Raw genomic sequence first — 18,656 nt, 5'->3', positions numbered from 1 at the left:
TTTGAGCCCTGGGAACACACTCAGGATCTTGGTCCCTTGATCGCTCAGACTGGGAAGTTTGCCTGAATAAAGTCTGTTTCTCTATCATCACATGCACCTGAGTTTGAGGAGCAGGGGCAATATGGCCCTGGGGCTTACCTGGCAAGGTGCTGAGACTTGGTTGAGGCACCTACCTGGAGTCGGGAACTGCTACCAAGTCTAGCAGTTTGGACTCAAGAAAAAAGTCAAACTCCTTTATGTCTGTCTCTCTCTTGTCCACAAGCCCCGTAAACCACTTCTTTAAGGTTCAATCTTCCAAAACAGAGCTTTGTGTTGGCCCTCTGCATGGGAGAGTGATTTTCATTCCTAATGTCTGGCAGTCACAAATATGGACTCTGGCATTATCAAGGAAAGCCTGGCAACAATTTACATGAATACTAAATAAAACTATTAAGGATGTAGTTGGGAATCGATCCAAAAGTCACAGAATGTGTAACAGGCAGTTAGATGGCCATTAGCAATTAAAATGCAATTGTCATCTCTACTTGGTACTAATGTAGAGAGCCATGTATTTCCATTCCTGCTAAGTCCCTCCACGGTGTTGGCATTTGGGAGCCCAAACTGTACTTCTGGGATGGTCCAGAAAATTTGTAATATCTGGAATGGATTCAAAACCTGCCATTATAGCAAAAAGCAAACTTCAACCATGTCAGGAAACCTCTAATCATAACAAGTCCAGAGGAGGGCCGTGAAGATGATCAGAGGGCTGGAGCACCTCTCCCGAGAAGACAGGCTGAGAGTTGGGGTTGTTCAGCCTGGAGAAGAGAAGGCTCTGGGGAGACCTTAGAGCAGCCTGCCAGTACCTAAAGGGGACCTACAGGAAAGCCAGAGAGGGACTTTTTACAAGGGCCTGGAGTGATAGGATGAGGGGTAACGGTTTTAAACTGAAAGAGGGTAGATTTAGATTAGATGCAAGGAAGAAGTTCTTCACTGTGAGGGTGGTGAGACACTGGAGCAGGTTGCCCAGAGAGGTTGTGGCTGCCCCATCCCTGGCAGTGTTCAAGGCCAGGTTGGACGGGGCTTTGAGCAACCTGGTCTAGTGGAAGGTGTCCCTGCCCATGGCACGGGGGGTGGGAACGAGATGATCTTTAAGGTTCCTTCCAACCCAAACCATTCTGTGATTCTTTATGTACCAGCAAGTAACAAGAAGTACAGAGGTGACCAACAGATAAATGAGGTGTTTCTTAAAAAATTATGAACCCAACAGCACAGATCTAGAAAATGGAATTCCTTTTCGTCTGTATTTAATACTTCTCTTACGATTACTATGCAATTGCAGTTGGTGTATTTGTCTACCCCAACATTACTTTTCACATTGCCCATTACCAGAGTATTTAAGAGCCGGTTCCATATCTGCTAAGGTTATTTCTACAGTATGCAGCCACAGGAATAATTTCTCAGTTTGGCTATTTGTCATACCTCGTTTTTTTCTTTCAGCTTTGTGATCATAACAATGACAGGGCTGTCTTCTTGCCAAACCATCTGCCAAAAATCATTCACGGTGTTAATCATGGGTCCCTGAGTTGCAATGAAAGCCTTCTCTTTACCTCCATATCCCTGGTTTAGAAACGGACACAAAAGCATTTACTTTAAATTCATGTGGTCGACCAAAATTGCGGGTGAATGTTGTAAAAGAGCAGAAAAATGAATCTGGAATTAAAAAGAAGTTATTTGAACTGAAAGCAGTTATGACTAACAGTAGAGCAGATCAGAAATTTTTCAGTAGAACAGTTTTTCCTCTGGAAACTACTGATTTGATGAACTGAAATGGTCCCGAGAATACATCAATCCCTCTCAAATTTCCCTGCTTACTTGGCTTCTAGCTTACACTGTTCTCCAAGTTGCTGGGGCTTTCCATCATCCAGTGGTACTTTAATCCATGATTTATGTTGCTGCAGTGTTTACTAGATAGTTTGCAGTCAACAAGCCACAGAAAAAAAAGAGAACTCTGAAACTGGTTTCTACAAAGATTCACGACAGGAAAAAAGATTTAAAATACATGAATGCTTGTGGAGTCAAAGACTCTGCTATGCATCTTTGCTAAGGGAGAAGGACCTTTATGAGACCTTATAGGAGGGACAGCATATCAGATAGGGAGTCCCGAGATGCACAAGTGTATAGGCGGTCAAAGAGAGGTCAGGCAAGCAGCAGGGAAGCAGAGGAGAGGGAAAGGCAAGAAGAAATGGGAAAAAACAAGAGATTGCCTTCTTATTTTTGGGGTGAGAAGGAGAACTTGTGAGTTTGCACAGTGACAGGGTGCCCAACAGTAATGCAGGCCAGGAGAGCCTGCCAGTCGGTGTCTGAGGGGGCGAGGGAATGGAGAATGGCTGGAGGTGGTGCGGGAGCCTCCAGCCATGCGTCTCCCTTTTGGGTGCCCTTCTCCCCGACAGCTGTTAGTCCTTGCATGAACCAACGGGATAGATCCTCAGCTGGTATAAACAGTCCTCCTTCTACTCCCCAGTCTGCCTGAGCGTACTCTGGCCAAGACAAGGCTGTCAGGATCCCAGCAAGCCTAATGATATTGCATACATGGACGTGAAATTTCATTTCATCGCTGGGTTGTATTTTTTCTGCAGTTGCTGACAGTTGAACGGGTGTTAGCAGCAGGAGAAATCACCATATGTTGGCCTGAAGGGTGGTGGCATGGGGTAAAGGGAGACCTCAGAGGACTCAAAACGTGGCCTGGCTGATGGAAGAGTTGTTCTCCAAAAAGAACCGCTCTGCTTAGTTACGTGAGGATGTCTTTCATACAAAACACTGAAAGTACAGGATGTAAAGTGAGGCAGGGCAAGGGGCACGGGGGATGTGAACATATATATTCATGTACTGTTATTTAAATAAGCAACATCATTGTAGAGCTCTGGGGCCAAATTTCAGTTGCACCATTACATTTATTCCAGCTGAGGATCTGGTACAAAGCTCTAATCAAAACATTTAATTTTACAGGTAGAGGACTATACTCCTAAAACACAACTGAACTAGTTCCTTAGTAGTCTATTCAGCATACGCTGTGCCACGAGTTCAAGAAGGCTCTCTGTGTGTGTGTGTGTGTGTGATCAAGGATTATAACATAGCTGACACTTAGAAATAATGCTTTCCAACAGGGTTCATGCTGCTAAAATCTTTGTATCACGTAATCATTCAATATAGGGAGTAAAATGTGAACAAGTGTGTGTGGCTGGTGCACATGTGTATATTTAACACAGCTGTTTATGCTCCTTTTCACAAACTTGTTACAGTATTTATTTAATTACTTAACTGATGATATCAGGACTATCAATTGATATAGTTATGCAGGAAAAAAACCCCATCACCACTGAACTTGTTTGTGGATAACATGACTGCAATGAGCAACCGTACAGCTTATATTGCTGTTGAATCTGATCTTCTCTTTACCAAAACACTGGTATCTCTGTCACCGTTAAAAGGTAACCCTCGTTCCTTACTATAAGGCAGTAGGACAGTATTAAACAGTAAATACTGAAGTAAACAAATAGTAACGCATGTGTTTTTTAATGTTTTTTATAAACTATTTGATAAATTGTTTTCTTACTGCAACCGTTTTAGTACATTCATGGCTATGGGGTCTTTGTTACAAACAGCTCATGAAACTATTTCTATCACACCAATGTAGACAAAAATATTAGGAATTATCAATGCAGGTGGGTAGGAATAAAATGAGTCGCACCTTGGCAAAATCAGCTATTCACGTGGAAAATCAAATATTGTCTCAAAAGCACAAGAGTGTACATTTACTTACCCTAATGTAGTTAGCATTTATGTAGGTACTCAAGGAGTCAGATGGATTTTTTGGTTTCAAATACACTCTGCTTAGAGGATCTAAGAGCACAAGGAAGATGGAAATTGAAAAGAAAACCCATAATTAGAAGATTTCTATAGAGAAAGACTTGTTGAAGAACATAATCTATTGTTATTCGGGGCTGTCAAGCACTAAAGTATTATGCATCAAATTATTCCCTCTGCAAAGGATCATCATGTGTAAGTAAGGTACAGCTGTACTGCACAGTGCTGGGCTGTGTAGAAGTATCTCAGCAAGCTGTGGGCATTGAAGCAACATTATCAGGTCCAGGCAATGCTCAGCAATGCCTAGTCTGCCTGTGCTGAGTATCAAGCTGACCTGCCTAGACTGTCTCTGAAACCCGGATCCTTGTACGATGCTAGATAATTACACCAAGTTCTTTGGATTCAACTTTGATACCTTTGCCTGAAGCTGTACTGTTCCAATGACTACAGCTGGATTTAAATTAAGAAAAGCTCCTTCTGCCTGGGATGAAATCAGCTATATGTATTTATACCAATTTAAGTCCACTGTAAGGGGCTGGACTAGGTAACCCACATCTTTCCTTTCAGTCCTGTGTTCTCATCTGACACAATTTGTGACCATTCATGTGTACGAGACTAGAGACACAATGCCAAAATACAGGAACATTTTCCTTCATGCTCTTCTTTCCTCCACTGTCTTGGATGATCTAAAACGGAGTGGGGCCCAGTTCTGTTGCGTATAGAGCTGGGGGTTACTAAATCCCTCCTGCAAAAGAAGTTTTTGCTTGCTTATTTGTGATGATGTGATCCCACATGTATTACCCTTTTGGAATTAAAGCCAGTAAATTCTCAATTACACAGCATAAAAGAAAGGGATAAGGAGAAGGGGAGTGAGGTGCTTATGTTATGTCTGTCTAGGGGCACACTTTGACTTTCTTCACACCTTTTCTGAAAAAATATTCTACTGTTAACAAAATGATATGGAAGTATTTCTGTACTGAAAAAAATTTTTCTTCTGGCAATTTGCTTAAACAATTAATTTGAGTCAGCAGCTTTCTGACAGTATACAGACACCTACTGGTTTGGAGATAGTCTCTGGATAGCTGCTTTGCTGAGTGCAATCTAGGCAATGTGTTCAAAGATACGTACGTGGATGCTGAACTGGAAAGTGGTAAGAAAACACTATTTATTATGTGGCCCTGCTGTTTACACAAGAAATATATAATTGATGTGCGTAAGCTTTAGCAAAACCTGGTATTTTCAGAGTTGCTTTTGGATTTCTTTTGTGACTTTTCATCCTGTTCCTAAGAACAAGATAAAACCTTTGCGAATCAAAGGAAGAGGAGGGATGATCCCAAACATACTTTATGTCCTTTTCCCACTGGAGGTCACAGGAGCGTATTGGACAGGAATGGAGCCTTTGCAGGACCCAGGCTGGTGCTTTGAAAGTACATTTCTTAAAATGTGCAAATAAATGCATGACTTCTCCTTCAAAGCCTGTGCATGGAAGTCTTGTCCTCTGCGTTAACAGCACAACATGAACCCTAGTTAGCTTGTGTTAAAATCTCTTTGTACTAGCTTTCCCAACTTTTTGACTTAGAGCTTTTTTTTCCCCTAACAATATGAGGACAGGAAACCTCTCATTCCTTTTCAGCACAGAGTGATTATTAGCCATTTCCACAAATGCCTCAGGCTACGTGGCCTTGAAAAAACACCCGCTTCCTCTAGCTCACACAATGCCTCTGATTCTGGTGTAGCTTGACCCCTACCTTAAAAAACCTCTTCCAAGCAGACTCAACATCCAGTTTCATTACCACGTCTTGAGATAAATCCCTCTGTTATTAAGGAGCAGCTAAATCAGTTTCACAATTTCTGAGACCTCCTTCCAACTCCAATCAATGAAACAAGCACTGCTTCTGAATGGGAATCTTTTATAAATTAACAGTCCTGATGGGTTATGAAATAGGTAAGTGCTGTAAAGTCAGCTCCGAAATGAGGAAAACCTGAGCGCTGCTAAAGATCCAGAGCCACTAAGCAATCATCAGACACAAATGGAAGTAATTAGCTTCCTCCTGAATGACAAATACGTTGGAGGTAATAATCTTTTCCTTATGGATGGCAAAGTCTGAGAGTCTGAAGCTACAGCAGAAAGACACAGATGGTGTCTGCAAGGCTGAATTCATGAATGTTTGTAAAGCATCTTGAAACGCAGCAGAGCTGTTAAGCACTTATAATTACTAATAAAAAATGTCTCCTACAATTTTGACTGAGGCAAAATTACTGCTGTTTTCTTCCATGTATCTAGGAAGTCTGGAATAGCTCTCCCACTAGAGTAGAAGCAGCTTCCTCTAAATCCATCTTTAACAAATTAATATTGGCCTGAATTTACCAGGCTGGAGGAACAGGAGGGTGTGAAAGGGGCTGTAGCTTGCCCCCATGAGACTGCTCGGTGCAGGGAGCAAACTGGGCTATATGGTGGCACTTCTGAACAGCCTCCCCCACTGCCATCGACACTGGAGGTTCATCCACTCCACGAACACCACTTTGTCATGAAGACATGGGGCTTTGTCCCATTGCAAAGGCTGTATTCGTGGGTGGGTATGATGTGCTGTGGTCGTTTTTCCTTCTTCCATTTCGACTGCTACTGTGTTCTGAGTTCTTTAGGACATGGGTATGTTCGCATTTGTAGCATTTCCAGGATAAATCCTTTGTTACTCCTAGTCCAGTCCTGGCTGCCTTACCAAAAGTAGGACCGAAATACTATGAGAAGGGCTGTCCTTATGGCGTTTCTGTTTTGTGAGCAGGAAAGGAAGATGAAAATTTTGTGAGGCAGGCTGCTCTCACACTTGCAGCCCAAAAGATCATAAATCTTTCAGATACTGAAACATTTTGAAATTAATCCACCTCTGTTTTGCCTGGTTTTGCTTGCAGTCTATAAATGAATTACAGATACTGCTATTATTTGGTAAATATTGTAACACAGAATGTGGAAGAATCATACCAGATTGCATTCACGATCTCTGCCAGGTGGGGAATAGGCTATTAGACTTGTTAATAATACAACTGCCTCAAAACATCTCATGCATAAACCACCTGTAAACTATGCATGATTTTTTAATCTCATCTGAATAATTTCCTGGCACTTCCAACATAATCCAGGATTTCTCAATGGAAAATTTAACAGATTTATCATGGTGAGTGCTTCTGCATTTTAAAACATGCTTCAGCATTACAAAATAAAGTTTCATTCATGCAAAGGGAATCTTTCTTATCTACTAAAAATCAGGTCTGCCTAATATCCATTTACATTTTTAACTATGCAGTCTAACATGGATCAATTACTATAATACTGGCTATTTACAAATATCATGGAAGTTATGATATGGGTGACCACAACTAGGACACATTTTGTCGACTCACACGGATATACAAACATGCTTGATTAACCCATGTTGAATTCCACTAAGGTTAAACAGTTTTTCTCCTGCTTTGCAAATATGATTTTTTTCTTTAGTCTTTGAAAGCCTGCTGGTGATCCTGTTGCCTTCATTAGGGAGCAGGACTGGAGCAAACATGACCATTCGTAGTCAGGACTGTAGTGCAAGGCAGCTTGAAGATTCTCAACATCAAGAGAACGGTCTTCCAGCATCTGTCTATAAGCTTGCATAATAAAGTGCTTTGTTCATACGATTTAGATTTAACTTTCCCCTCATCTTCAGCTGGAGTGCCAGAGCCAGTTTTAGCACAAGCACTTCAAGAACAGCTTGGGGATTTGCGGGTCTGACCCCCCCAAGCACTTTCTACCTTCACGTTAATGTGAATCTGCTGTTCTGCTGCTTGTTTTCATGTTTTCGTGTAGGCTTTTGCCCTGAGGGTACCCTTCAGAAAGGGGGAAGGAATGACATCCAGGTACCTTGGGTGTGTTGCACACACAAAGATACCCACGGAACAGTGTTAAGCCACTTGCTCCTTTGTAAGCAAGAGCCCACGCATGCTCTGAAGCCCCACGGGAATGCTGCTCCTGATTTGAGGTGAGACAGGAAGGGGAAAAGGCAGAGGGCTTGGAAGCTGAGGTCCTGCTGCGGGGACGCGTAGCGGGGGCTGCAGGAGAGAAGCAGGCAAAGGCAAAGATGTGGAGTAAGAGGATGAGGAGGGAGCAGCAGGGCTGGTGTTCTGCCACAGGGATGTGAGTGTGGTGAGAGACTGGGAAATCTGCGCGCAGGACTGGGCACCTGCTCAGAGGGGGTGAAAAATGCTGTAGGTGGATGGCAGAGAGAATGCAGCTGAAGATACGGAGCGGGGTTTAACAGGACCAGTAAGCGGGGTCGCAGTCAGGAGGAAGGATGGAGAAACAGTGGTTTTAAGGAACTGTTTTGCCACCTGGCTCTGATCCTGTCTCCTTGTTCGTTGTATCAGCATATTGCTGTAAAGCAAATAACACTTAGAAAACTTAAAGAGGCATCCTAGTGTTTGCAATAAGAGCGTTGCCTATGTTATACTGCAACGGAAACATCTTTCATAGAAATGTAACATTTCCTGCACTTTACAGTTTTCCATATAGAATAGTTTTCATTAGGCTTTCATTTTATTCCACGAGTGTGTTTGGCTGGGTAGTATCTATTAACATGAACCTGCCCTCATGCAGGCAGGTCATGCCCTCTGTCACAGAATTATCTCTTAGAAAATGAGAACACCCTCCACAGCGCAGAGGGTGGAGCTGGCAGGACTGGGCATTTTTAGGAGATAATCCATCAGCTCAAACGTCACTTGTCACCACAGGTGCCCCGATTCAGGAGACGCACCCAGTGCTGGGAATGGAAAAGCTGATGCGGGCGTACGAAGCAGCAGGTTGATATCATCTGAGCAGGAAACCAGGAAGGCTGTTCGACTGAATCACCCAAATCGTTTCCAAACCCTCTTGGACTGGGTGGGGGGTGTGGGAGTATTTATTATGAGCATGTGCCTCAATCCTCAAAATATCTTCTTTGAAAAAGCCTGGTGCTAACACACAACAGGCCTTTTGATTTCTGTCAAGGATGGTTACAAAGTGCCTGTCCGTGAGTAGCTGTGGTGCGCACCGGCAGCGTGCTCGGACTGACGACGTGCCGCGGAGTTAGCGGCACGTCCCAGCTAACTGGAGGCAAAACCACAAAGGCATGCTGGTTCTCAAAGCTCATCAGCATCAACCACGGCCCAGCTGTCGTGTCCCGATTCAAAACACATGCTGCAGTGAAACAGGACTCATCGCATTTGCAAGGCGTTGCTGAAGGCGAACCTGATGGTGGCTGGGGCAGCTCGGATGCAAGATGCTATGGGAAGGGAGACGTCCTTCCAAAAATCCGCCCGTCAGGCGGCGGGAGGCTTGGCGATATCCTGGCTCCGCTGCCACTGATGGCGAAAGTCCCGCTGTCGTCAAAGGGGTCAGGATTTCACCCTCCGTGTACATCCTGTTGACACTGGGCCAGACTCTGAGGGACGCTGAATTTTCTGATTACTTGGTATATAACTTGCATTCACTTGCTTACTTTCTTTAATTCCCTTCAACATTCCTGGATTGCACTCAGCTATTGGTTGCAATAGATGAACTAGCCTTGAAGACAGTGCAGATTTTACTGGGGGTTGAAGGGAAGCGAGGGCTCCACACAATGAGTTTCTTTCCCAGCTACATATCACGTTTCTGAGACTAATCTAGTGGCTGAAGGCCATCAGTTTTCATTAATTTGACTGCAAGGCCTTTGAACAAATTACAATGCGTTCAGGCTCGCTGAGAGAAATCTTGTCATCTAAAGTGTGTGAATTTGCATGGCTAACATATAACAGGCCTACAAGGACATTATAGAGAGGATTAGAAAACGTATTTCTAGTTGATAGGATATGCTGTTATTTTAAAAGTATTCTTCATTCCAAACCTAAGCAAAGGGATGTGTTTACATTTTTCTGTGGGAGTGTCCTCCAACATTTTGCATCACTGAACTTTTTCACTTTGGTGATGTCAAAATTTAGAAAAACTCAACTATTCATGTCTATATTTAGTGCAATGTTAAAACTTCTGCAACCATTTTTGAAACTGAACAGAAAAAATGATTAATAAAAGAGAAATGGAATATCACGTTATTCCCCAACAAATGTTATGAAAATAGTTGCATTTCAGAGAAAGGTGTATTTTGAAGGAAAACTATTCCACTGAAAAGTTTTCAATCACCTCTAATTACAACAAAGCAATTGTTACTTGGTCAGAAATAAAGAATTTGGGCCAACGAAAATACAGAAGCAGTACAGCAAAGCAGTAAGAAGTTTACAGCAATGATGAGGCAGCACTGTGTGAGAGTGGTTTTCTTAATAATGCAAACAGATTTCCACAAAGCCAACTGGCACGTGGAGAAGGAAAAAACCAAACCCACCAGAGGACTTATAAAGATGGAAGTCCACTACGAGAGAAGGATAGGATGGACTTGCTTTTTTTTGTCTGGGCCACTTAATGTTGGTCAGGATCCCAAGTAGCTTGACCCAACCAGAGGGAATTCAGTGACTGCAAGACAGTGTGAGCTGTGATGGAGGCAACAGTCTTGGTCCTCTCATCCTCCAGATCGCGGGAGATACTGCGAGGCATGGCAGACCTCTCTCTACCCATCTGCCTGAGCTGTCCTCCAGAGAAAACCAGCACGCACCCAGGCTGCATTTCAGCACGTGGTTGGGATCTACCAAAGTGTGTGCCTGCTAAGGCATCCAGTGAGAGTTCTGCATTTGCTAGTCCTACAGCGCTGGGGTTTCGTTATCTTTCTACACAGACTATAAATACACTTATGAATAGGTACACAACGATCAAAGATAAAGACAGGTAGATTTTCACAGCAATACGTTCTCAAAGCAGGACTAAATGTCATAGTAGGAAACCATGGGCTAATTCACTTACTTGGCAAAATTGTTTTATAGCGGTTTTTAGTTCCGTGACTCGGGATGTCAATTTCTTTGGGATCCACAAAATTCATTGGTATTTCCTATAAAAAATAAATTAAATCAGATTGGTGTTTCCAAAGGAGCCATGCAGGAAATTATCACCAGAAGGCCATCTGCTGTTACACAACTGTCTTTTGACATCAAAGTTATTAAGAAAAAAGTGGTTCCCACCTCAAGCCTGTCAACACCCTTCCTTTAATAAACACAGGGAGCTGCATATTGAAGGGTGACTTCCAAGGAACACTTCTGATGAATTATTAAAAGCAAAGTTTTTACAGGATTAGGAGAGAGGTTAAAATGCACAATAGCTCTAAAAAAGTGGAGTTGAAAAGTGCAGTACTGTAGCAGAAAAGCGCAACATTTTACATAACCGGGGGAGGAACTTTCAAAATAAATATAAATTTATAGCAAACATATTTTTTTTAAATTTTGTGCAAAGCCCTTAACAATGTCCGTCAAAGACCTCACTTGCTTTTTATAGAGACTACTAGAATAAAGTGCCTTAGTCTTTTGCATTCAGTGACTCAAAATGTAATAAAAATCTGAAGCTATTTCTCTTGATTCTCGTTTTTATCTTTTAGTGACTGATCTGCATTGTCATCTTTAAATACGCAGATGTGCAAGTAACTCATGTGACAGTTTGCTTGAAGTTCCAAAAATATACAAATGATAAACTCCTGATCAACTTAAAATTACTGTTTTTCAAATTGTTTGTCAGCATCAAAAGTAATAATCCTCCAATTTTTCATTGAAAAAAATGTTTCACTTGGTCTGTGGGGGGGAAGAATAATTTTGATTTTGAGGTCCTGAAACATTGTTAGTGTTCTTACAGTTTAATAAAAACAACCCTTTGAAAATGGCAAGATAAAACATGTAGGGTTTTTTTTTTTTCCTGATTGTGGGGGATGTTTCATCAACCAAAACAATCTGGCAAAATCACATTAAAAAATGCTTCAGTTGACTCAAAACTTCATTTTTTACTGAATTTTTTTGGCCACCGTTATTTAAGTTATCCTGGGGTAAGCTGGAATTTGATCTTCAGTGAATTAATACTTCTACTTAAAAGCACAGTCATTACTACAGACTTGAAAACTTCATTGCTAGCCTACAACATTTATCCAAAGAGACAGCGGCACGTTAAATAATTGCCTCTTACAGACACATCGGAACATGAGGAAGCACAAAAGGTATGTTCCTACCCTATTCAGTGCAAACCTCCTTTGACTTGCACCACTGGAAATTCTACTCAAGGATTTTCCTCCCAAACCAGCTGGTTTTTAACTCCACAGGCGCAGGCCTGCCCACGACTTTGGCGCAGGTGAGACGCACAGCCACCGTCCTTCAGACCCGAGCCCTCCAGCATGACTGGCTGCAGTGGGGTTTTTTTAGAGGAGCAGGGACGAGGTCCCTAAAGCTTGCCAGGGATGCACCCAACAGTAGATCTTTACATGGGTTCGCCAAGCAGGCGAAGCTACCCTCTTAGTTTTCTGGTTGAAGAGAAAGCAAAGTTAAGTACAATTTAGATGGGTCATAATGAATTGCTTTGCTGCTTCTCTGCTTCCCAACTTGGCTTCTGAACATCTTACTACATGAGGCTGCAACTTCTGCGTTGGTTTTTATTTTTCTACCTTCTCTGCCTTATGCCCATGTGTTTAGTGGACCTTCTTTATTCTCCCTCCCTCCCTCCTTGATCTCTTCCTTTCTCTTCAGCTGACTCCTCAAAAAAACGACTCGCTCCCTCTCATTTCAGGCCAGCCAAAGTGTTGCTGTTAAGATACACCTTCCTTGCAGGTCCTTCACCCAATCCTTCTTCAGCTCCCTGTACCGCCATCCATAGGATGCCTGTGCTAAGCGCAGGATCTTCTCGCTTGTGAGATTCCATTCCTGCGTAAACCTCATCCCCATTCCTTCAGGTCAAACCATCTCACCTCTGTCCTGCTTCTGATGCCCCTTCCTTCTCCACGGAACTACAAAATGAGCTCCTACACCCCCCTCATACCCACCTCTGACTTTCACCCCTTCCCAGTGATGACCTCCGTGAGGCTCTTCCCCTCGGCCCCTGGGCTCCGAATTGTCCTAACCGGCTCTGCTGTGGGCTAGCGGCTGACCTGGAGCTTCCCTGGTTCAGTTCTGGCTTAGTATAAACACCACCAGCGCATGGTTTCCGAAAGGTTTCCCTGCTCAACTATATACCGGCTGAGAGAGAGCAATACGTTAAACCTGTGTTTAACAGGATCTACGTCTGTCACCTACAGACTGGAAAAAGCCGCGCGAGGCAGAGTCCTCTGCCCGCACAAGAAGAGACGTGGTCAGTGGGCTCCTCCAGCCGCCCGGCCGTCTCCCGCTTGATGCCTGCTGAAATTTTAACATAGTTCATCAGTTGGCGAGATACTGACAGATGCAGAAATGCCACCGAGTTGAAAACAGAAACGCATTTCTCTCGGCCAACAAGGTCAATTAATAATATTAATCACTTACATCCTGTAAACACTTTCTAGTCAGTGGGCTCCTGCCAGTAGTAAGTACTTGTGGGGCCAAGGGCACAGACAGAAAGCTGACAATAACACCGTGCATCACAGCCACAGGCAAGTCACTTATTCTGAAACTGACTGTGAAAAGCAAGAGATTATTCCAGAAAAAAAAGTCCGGATATTATGTGGATAACGTTCCTGCTAACGTGGGGGAAAATAAGCCCAGCAGACTGCAAATAGCACAATCATGTGCAAGTTAGCATACAAAGTCTGTAGCTATATAGGCAATATATATCCATTTGCTTTATTAAACATCTATACGTATTATATATAATTAAATAATTACAAATAATGTATAAGCTGCACACATTCATGTGCTCAGTTGCACGCATGCAGTTACAGATGCGTACGCATATATGCCTTTGTTCATGGGCTACTTCACCTCTCTGGGTGATACTCTTCTAATAACAGCTATTCTGTCTCACATTAGCTATTGAATGCTACAACTGTTCATACACTCAAAGAGATATGATTTGGATCTCTGAAAGTATTCAAGAAAATATAGCAAAATTTAGGAAAATTCAGGCAGATATTTATTATACCTATCCTGCCATTTTTATGAGAACCAAATTTTATAGATTTAACAATCTGGCACTTTCCCATGTAGAACTGTATTTTCTGTCATTCCAATATTTTGAGAATAATGAGTTTTTCTGTTCTGTCACCAACTTCAGACATTCTGTCTTTTGAATAGTAGCAGCTCAGGCTACTAAAGAAGCATATGCTGGGCAGTTTATGTTTCTTCCTCCTTGCAAGTCAGGTGTATTCTCCCAAGTAAAAGTAGCCAACCTTTTTGTCAGCATTAAAAAAAAAAGGAAAATAACTCTTTTTACCTAATAAATATTATGGAAAGTATTTTGATGGCAACTTATCATTTTTTACAATAAAAAAAAAATAAAGCTAATGCCCCCTTAATTGTTAATCAAAAAATTAAATGTTAATTAAAGAACTAAAAATAACCCGAAACTGCTCATGTTTCAGTTCTCCATTGAAAACTTTGAACATTTGTCCACTTTTTGCGCACTTGGAAGGTTTTCATGGAAACTAATAATTTTAGTCTCAAGAAGACTGTCTTATTGTATTTCTTTAGCTAGTTAAAACAAGCTGAGAGAGCAGAACGAGTGAGGGTTATATATTGCGTTCTTTGCATGCCTCAAGTTCCTACTAAAGCTATTATCTGTAGCAAGAAAGATATTAAACAGATACTGTTCAACAGCTTCATCTTAAAACACATTTTAAAAAATAGTTTAAAGATGGAATAGACAAGTCATGATCTTTTCAATAAAATTCTGTGGAAATACTGAATGGCCAAAGTCATGTTGTGCCCCCCAGAGGGACAAATAAAATGTGAGTATTGCCCCAAAGCTGTGCACGGATGCTGTGTGAGAGGATCCTGGTAAGTAAGATTCTGCAGAGGTGCCAGGTTGTCTGTACAAACTGTCTCCTAACAAGGGGGGTTTAAGCACGATGAAGTTGTTTCTTCCAACTTTCTTGCCTAAGCAGCAGAACGGCAGAGAACTGATGGCGTAACTGGTGATAAAAGTGTGTTGGATGCTTGTAATTTTTTCCACGTACACTCTCTGACCAATTTTTGGTAAAACAACTGAGGGATTTATTTTTCTTAAGCAAATGACTTCTACTATAAACCCTGGCTTTTTAAAGGTGAATAAAAGGACTGCTTCGTAGGATGCAATTATTCATAATGAAAAACTGTTTTTAGAGTAAGGTGGCACTCATCATCTATTCTAGTGACTTACATGCACAAATTGAAAACAAAATGAAACCTGAGGGATCAGGTGCTCCGGCATGTTTAATAAGAACTGAATTGTTTGCGTGTCTTTGTTAGACCTGTAGTATGCTCAAGGGGTTGTATAGGTCTTCCTGCTCTTACATGCCTTGTTAGGATACATGTTTCTGTGCGGCTTTATTTATTAAATTTGAGCTATTAAACCAGTCTTAAAAAGCTCTGCTTGTTTAGTTTAGTTTGCTAGTGAGTTGTAAAAGCTAAAAAAGGCAGGCTGAGGTTGGGTTGGGTAGTCGGTTACGTTGGGTTCCTCCTCTCTGGTACCCTCTGACAGCAGCTGGTAGCAAGGCGTCTGAGGGAACTCGAACAGGACAAGCTTTTCTCTGTATTGCACTGGTCACCTGATACTGTTCTTTTAGCATGAAAAACCATGAATAATCACTCCATATTCACCTCCTCCTTGCTATCATGATTTTATAGGCTTCTGTTAGAGCATCTCACAGTCTCTTTTCTAAGCAGAAGAGTCCTTATCTATTTAGTATCTCCTGATACGGAAGCTGCTTTAGTCTAAGATTATGTTCACCGTACTTCTTTCTGTATGTGCTCCAAGAAGGAAAGATCAGAGCAGCATGCAGTTGTGAGTGCTATATAGATTTTTCCAATAAAGATGTTTCCTATACTATTCTCTAGTTCTTTTCTTGAGATTCTTAGCTTTGTATTTCAGAACCCATCAAAGTATACAAAGCTGTTTTCTGCCAAATGCATAACATTTTATTTATCAACCCTGAACTTCCTCTGCCTCATCACCATCATAAAATCCCTTCTGTAATTTCTTTGAAGTCTATTTTTAATTTTACTACCCTTGGTAATTCAGCATTATCATCAAACTTCACCGCCTTACTATTTATTCCCTTTTCCAGATGATTTAAGAGTATCTTGGTCAGTATCAGCTCCAGAATAGATGTCTCTGGGACTCCACCAGTGATCTCCTTTTACTCTGAGAAGCAACCAGTGCTTCCAGTGCTACACTGTGTTGATTATTCCCCACTGTATCACATTTGTTCATATATCTATTGGCTTCTTTATTATAATTCCTTCCAATTTCTCTGATTTAGACATCAGATTTCTAGGCCTGCAGTTCTCTGGATCTCTTCTGGAGCCCTTCTGAAAAACGCCTGTTACCTCTGGCCCTCTGATTCCTCAGCTGCTGGGGGCCAAGTGCTAGATTACACCTGCCCAGTTAATACAGCAATAATTTCACATAGGAACTCCTTTAGGATTCCTGGGTGAATACTAGCTTATTCCAGTGAGTAGCTTTTATTCATTTGATTGATTTGTTCTAGAATCTTTTCCATTAATGCTTCAATATCAGACAGATCCTCCAGTGACCCGTTTGAATCTACTCCTGCCACAGAGGTAGGAAATTCCCTAAGTTCTTCTATGGTCAACACAGATGCAAATAATGGAGTCACTTCCTACTGCTTCAGCTTCACCAAACCCCTTTTCTACCCTTTTGATCATCTATTGATCCTTGTACTCTTTGCTAAGCTTTGTGCTTTTGATCTATTTAAAAATGAAGTTATGATTTTTTTTTTTTTTTAATTCAAAGCCTTTTTTGGCCTGCCTTTTTCAGCTTTCACATTCAGTTGGCTTCATTTTATGCTCTGTTCTACTTCCCTTGTAAAGAGTGTCTCCTTATTTCCAATAGCCTCTTTCACCTGGCTGTTTTGTAATAGCAGCCTTTTTCAGGTCTTCTTAAAGTAGTATGTAATAATGTGTTTTCCCTAACTGAGTTTTTCTGCTCTGACTTGTTTCTACCTGGGCAGTGTCTTAATTTTAGATTCTTACCCTTTTTAATAGTAAATACACTTGTAGAACACTTCAGGTGTTTTGGTCTTGAGTATATTAGGCTTGCTGTATGGAGTGCTTGTTAAAGATATTTTGGACTGACTGTCTGCTCCAAAAAGTCACTTACAGTGACTAAAAATTTAGTCTTCAAATTGCAAACATATGTGATGATTACATGGGAATAAACAAAATCTCCAATTATTACTGTGTTTTCTGTCATCATAGCCTTTATGATCTCTTTGAAACTGTCACAGTGTTACAGTCCTGCTGTTTGTATTGTAGCTCTAATACGACATTAATCCCATCTATGAATGGGACTTCAAACCGAGAGGAATCTGTGTTATCCATGGATATAACTGACTTCTTATCTGTCTTTAGTGCATAAACATAAAACACCACCTTGAAACTATCTAATCTGCCCTTCGGAAATGATTTGTACCTTGACATTGAAGTGTTGCCCGATAATTTTTTCCCCACAGTTCCTGTTGTGCCAACGATGTCAGAAAATCCTCATTTAAAGCTTGTTGTTAAACTCACCATGAACTCTGTTTGAAGTAAATGAGAACATGCAACTGCGTCTTGAAGCTGCTGCCGTGTCAGGATGCGGCCGGCTGACTGTAGGTATTCCATCGCTACTTTTTCTCGTGGGGTTGGCACAGCGACGAAAGGTTCAACACTTCCCAAACTGCTCATATCCAAAGTCAGCGAGACATTGGATCCTCGTCTGCGTTAGAAAATAATTAAAACAATTATATCAGTGTTATTGTAAGTCCCCTACTCTTGCAGTTGATCCTGAGTTATTTATGCACCCTGGCTTTCTGTATAGTCACTGGGAGATTTGGGTGTGCAAAGACTGCAAGACTGGTTTCACTGGAAGCACTGGGTGGCCAGAAAACCAAGATTTTACATTTTATCCTAGTTCCTGAATCTAACGACGGATGCAAGAACAGTGTGCTAGGGAGCAACTATTTGGATTATTCTTAGAAGTCAAAACTGCTCCCTATATGCTACTTAATCGTTACAGATGTCAAATGTGAAAGTGGTATCTTAGTAAGGAAGAAATGTTTCACAGAAAAAAAAAAGGGGACACATTTCTAACTGATACATATAACAACCTGGAAATAAATTCACAGTTATGTCAGCTATATGTTTAAGAATCTACTCAAATTAGATATACAGAATGGAGGGGGAAAAAGTGATAAAACCAGCAGAAATAGGTGGAAAGGCAGTGCAAACATCATGACTACCAAGACAGTGGACAATGTCTCATGTTAGGTGGGAGAGAAGGGTGAGGCAATAAACCACAATAAATGAGCTGAATCCCAGGAGGAGGAAAGGTCACAGACTTAGAGGGGTTATTCGGAAATGCCAAACGTCTCTTGCAGGACAATCAAATTCATCAACATTTCACATTTCTACAGGAAAATAAAATTGGATTCAACACCTTTGAGCCATGAAAATACAAATAAAGCACGCTTCTGCGTGCTTGGTACAAGCACTACTCTTTTTGTCACTTTCTCCAAGCAACACTTAAAAAACCTGATTTTTTTCATAGTTTCAACCCATCAATCAAATGTTATCTACTCAACCCTTAACTTTAGGCATATTGATTGCAATAAATCCACGCTGTGAATTGTGATGACTAAACACACATTTGTAGGCATTAATCAAAGTTTTTCTGTTTACTAATCAGAAATCAGTACCATAAGACTGTAAGATTCAGCTGTCTGAACTGGGCTACAGGTGCCCAGCTC

General features: G+C 41.5%; 1 protein-coding gene across 4 annotated transcripts in view; it reads right to left on the bottom strand.

Moving 5' to 3' along the window:
* The window catches only part of PTPRR (protein tyrosine phosphatase receptor type R), a 154,580-nt gene that overhangs the window by 19,062 nt on the left and 116,862 nt on the right, over nt 1–18,656 (bottom strand). For all 4 annotated transcript variants that reach the window (XM_052774616.1, XM_052774617.1, XM_052774619.1 and 1 more), the window contains 4 exons: nt 17,440–17,626; nt 10,736–10,820; nt 3,800–3,879; nt 1,459–1,596 (listed from right to left, as the gene is read on the bottom strand). In XM_052774616.1, coding sequence (XP_052630576.1) covers nt 1,459–1,596; nt 3,800–3,879; nt 10,736–10,820; nt 17,440–17,626 — 490 coding nt within the window. The remainder of the gene's footprint in view (nt 1–1,458; nt 1,597–3,799; nt 3,880–10,735; nt 10,821–17,439; nt 17,627–18,656) is intronic.

The sequence above is a fragment of the Harpia harpyja genome, chromosome 23, assembly GCF_026419915.1.
Source record: "Harpia harpyja isolate bHarHar1 chromosome 23, bHarHar1 primary haplotype, whole genome shotgun sequence".
Taxonomy (NCBI): Eukaryota; Metazoa; Chordata; class Aves; order Accipitriformes; family Accipitridae; genus Harpia; species Harpia harpyja.
This window is presented reverse-complemented; position numbering and strand designations above follow the sequence as displayed.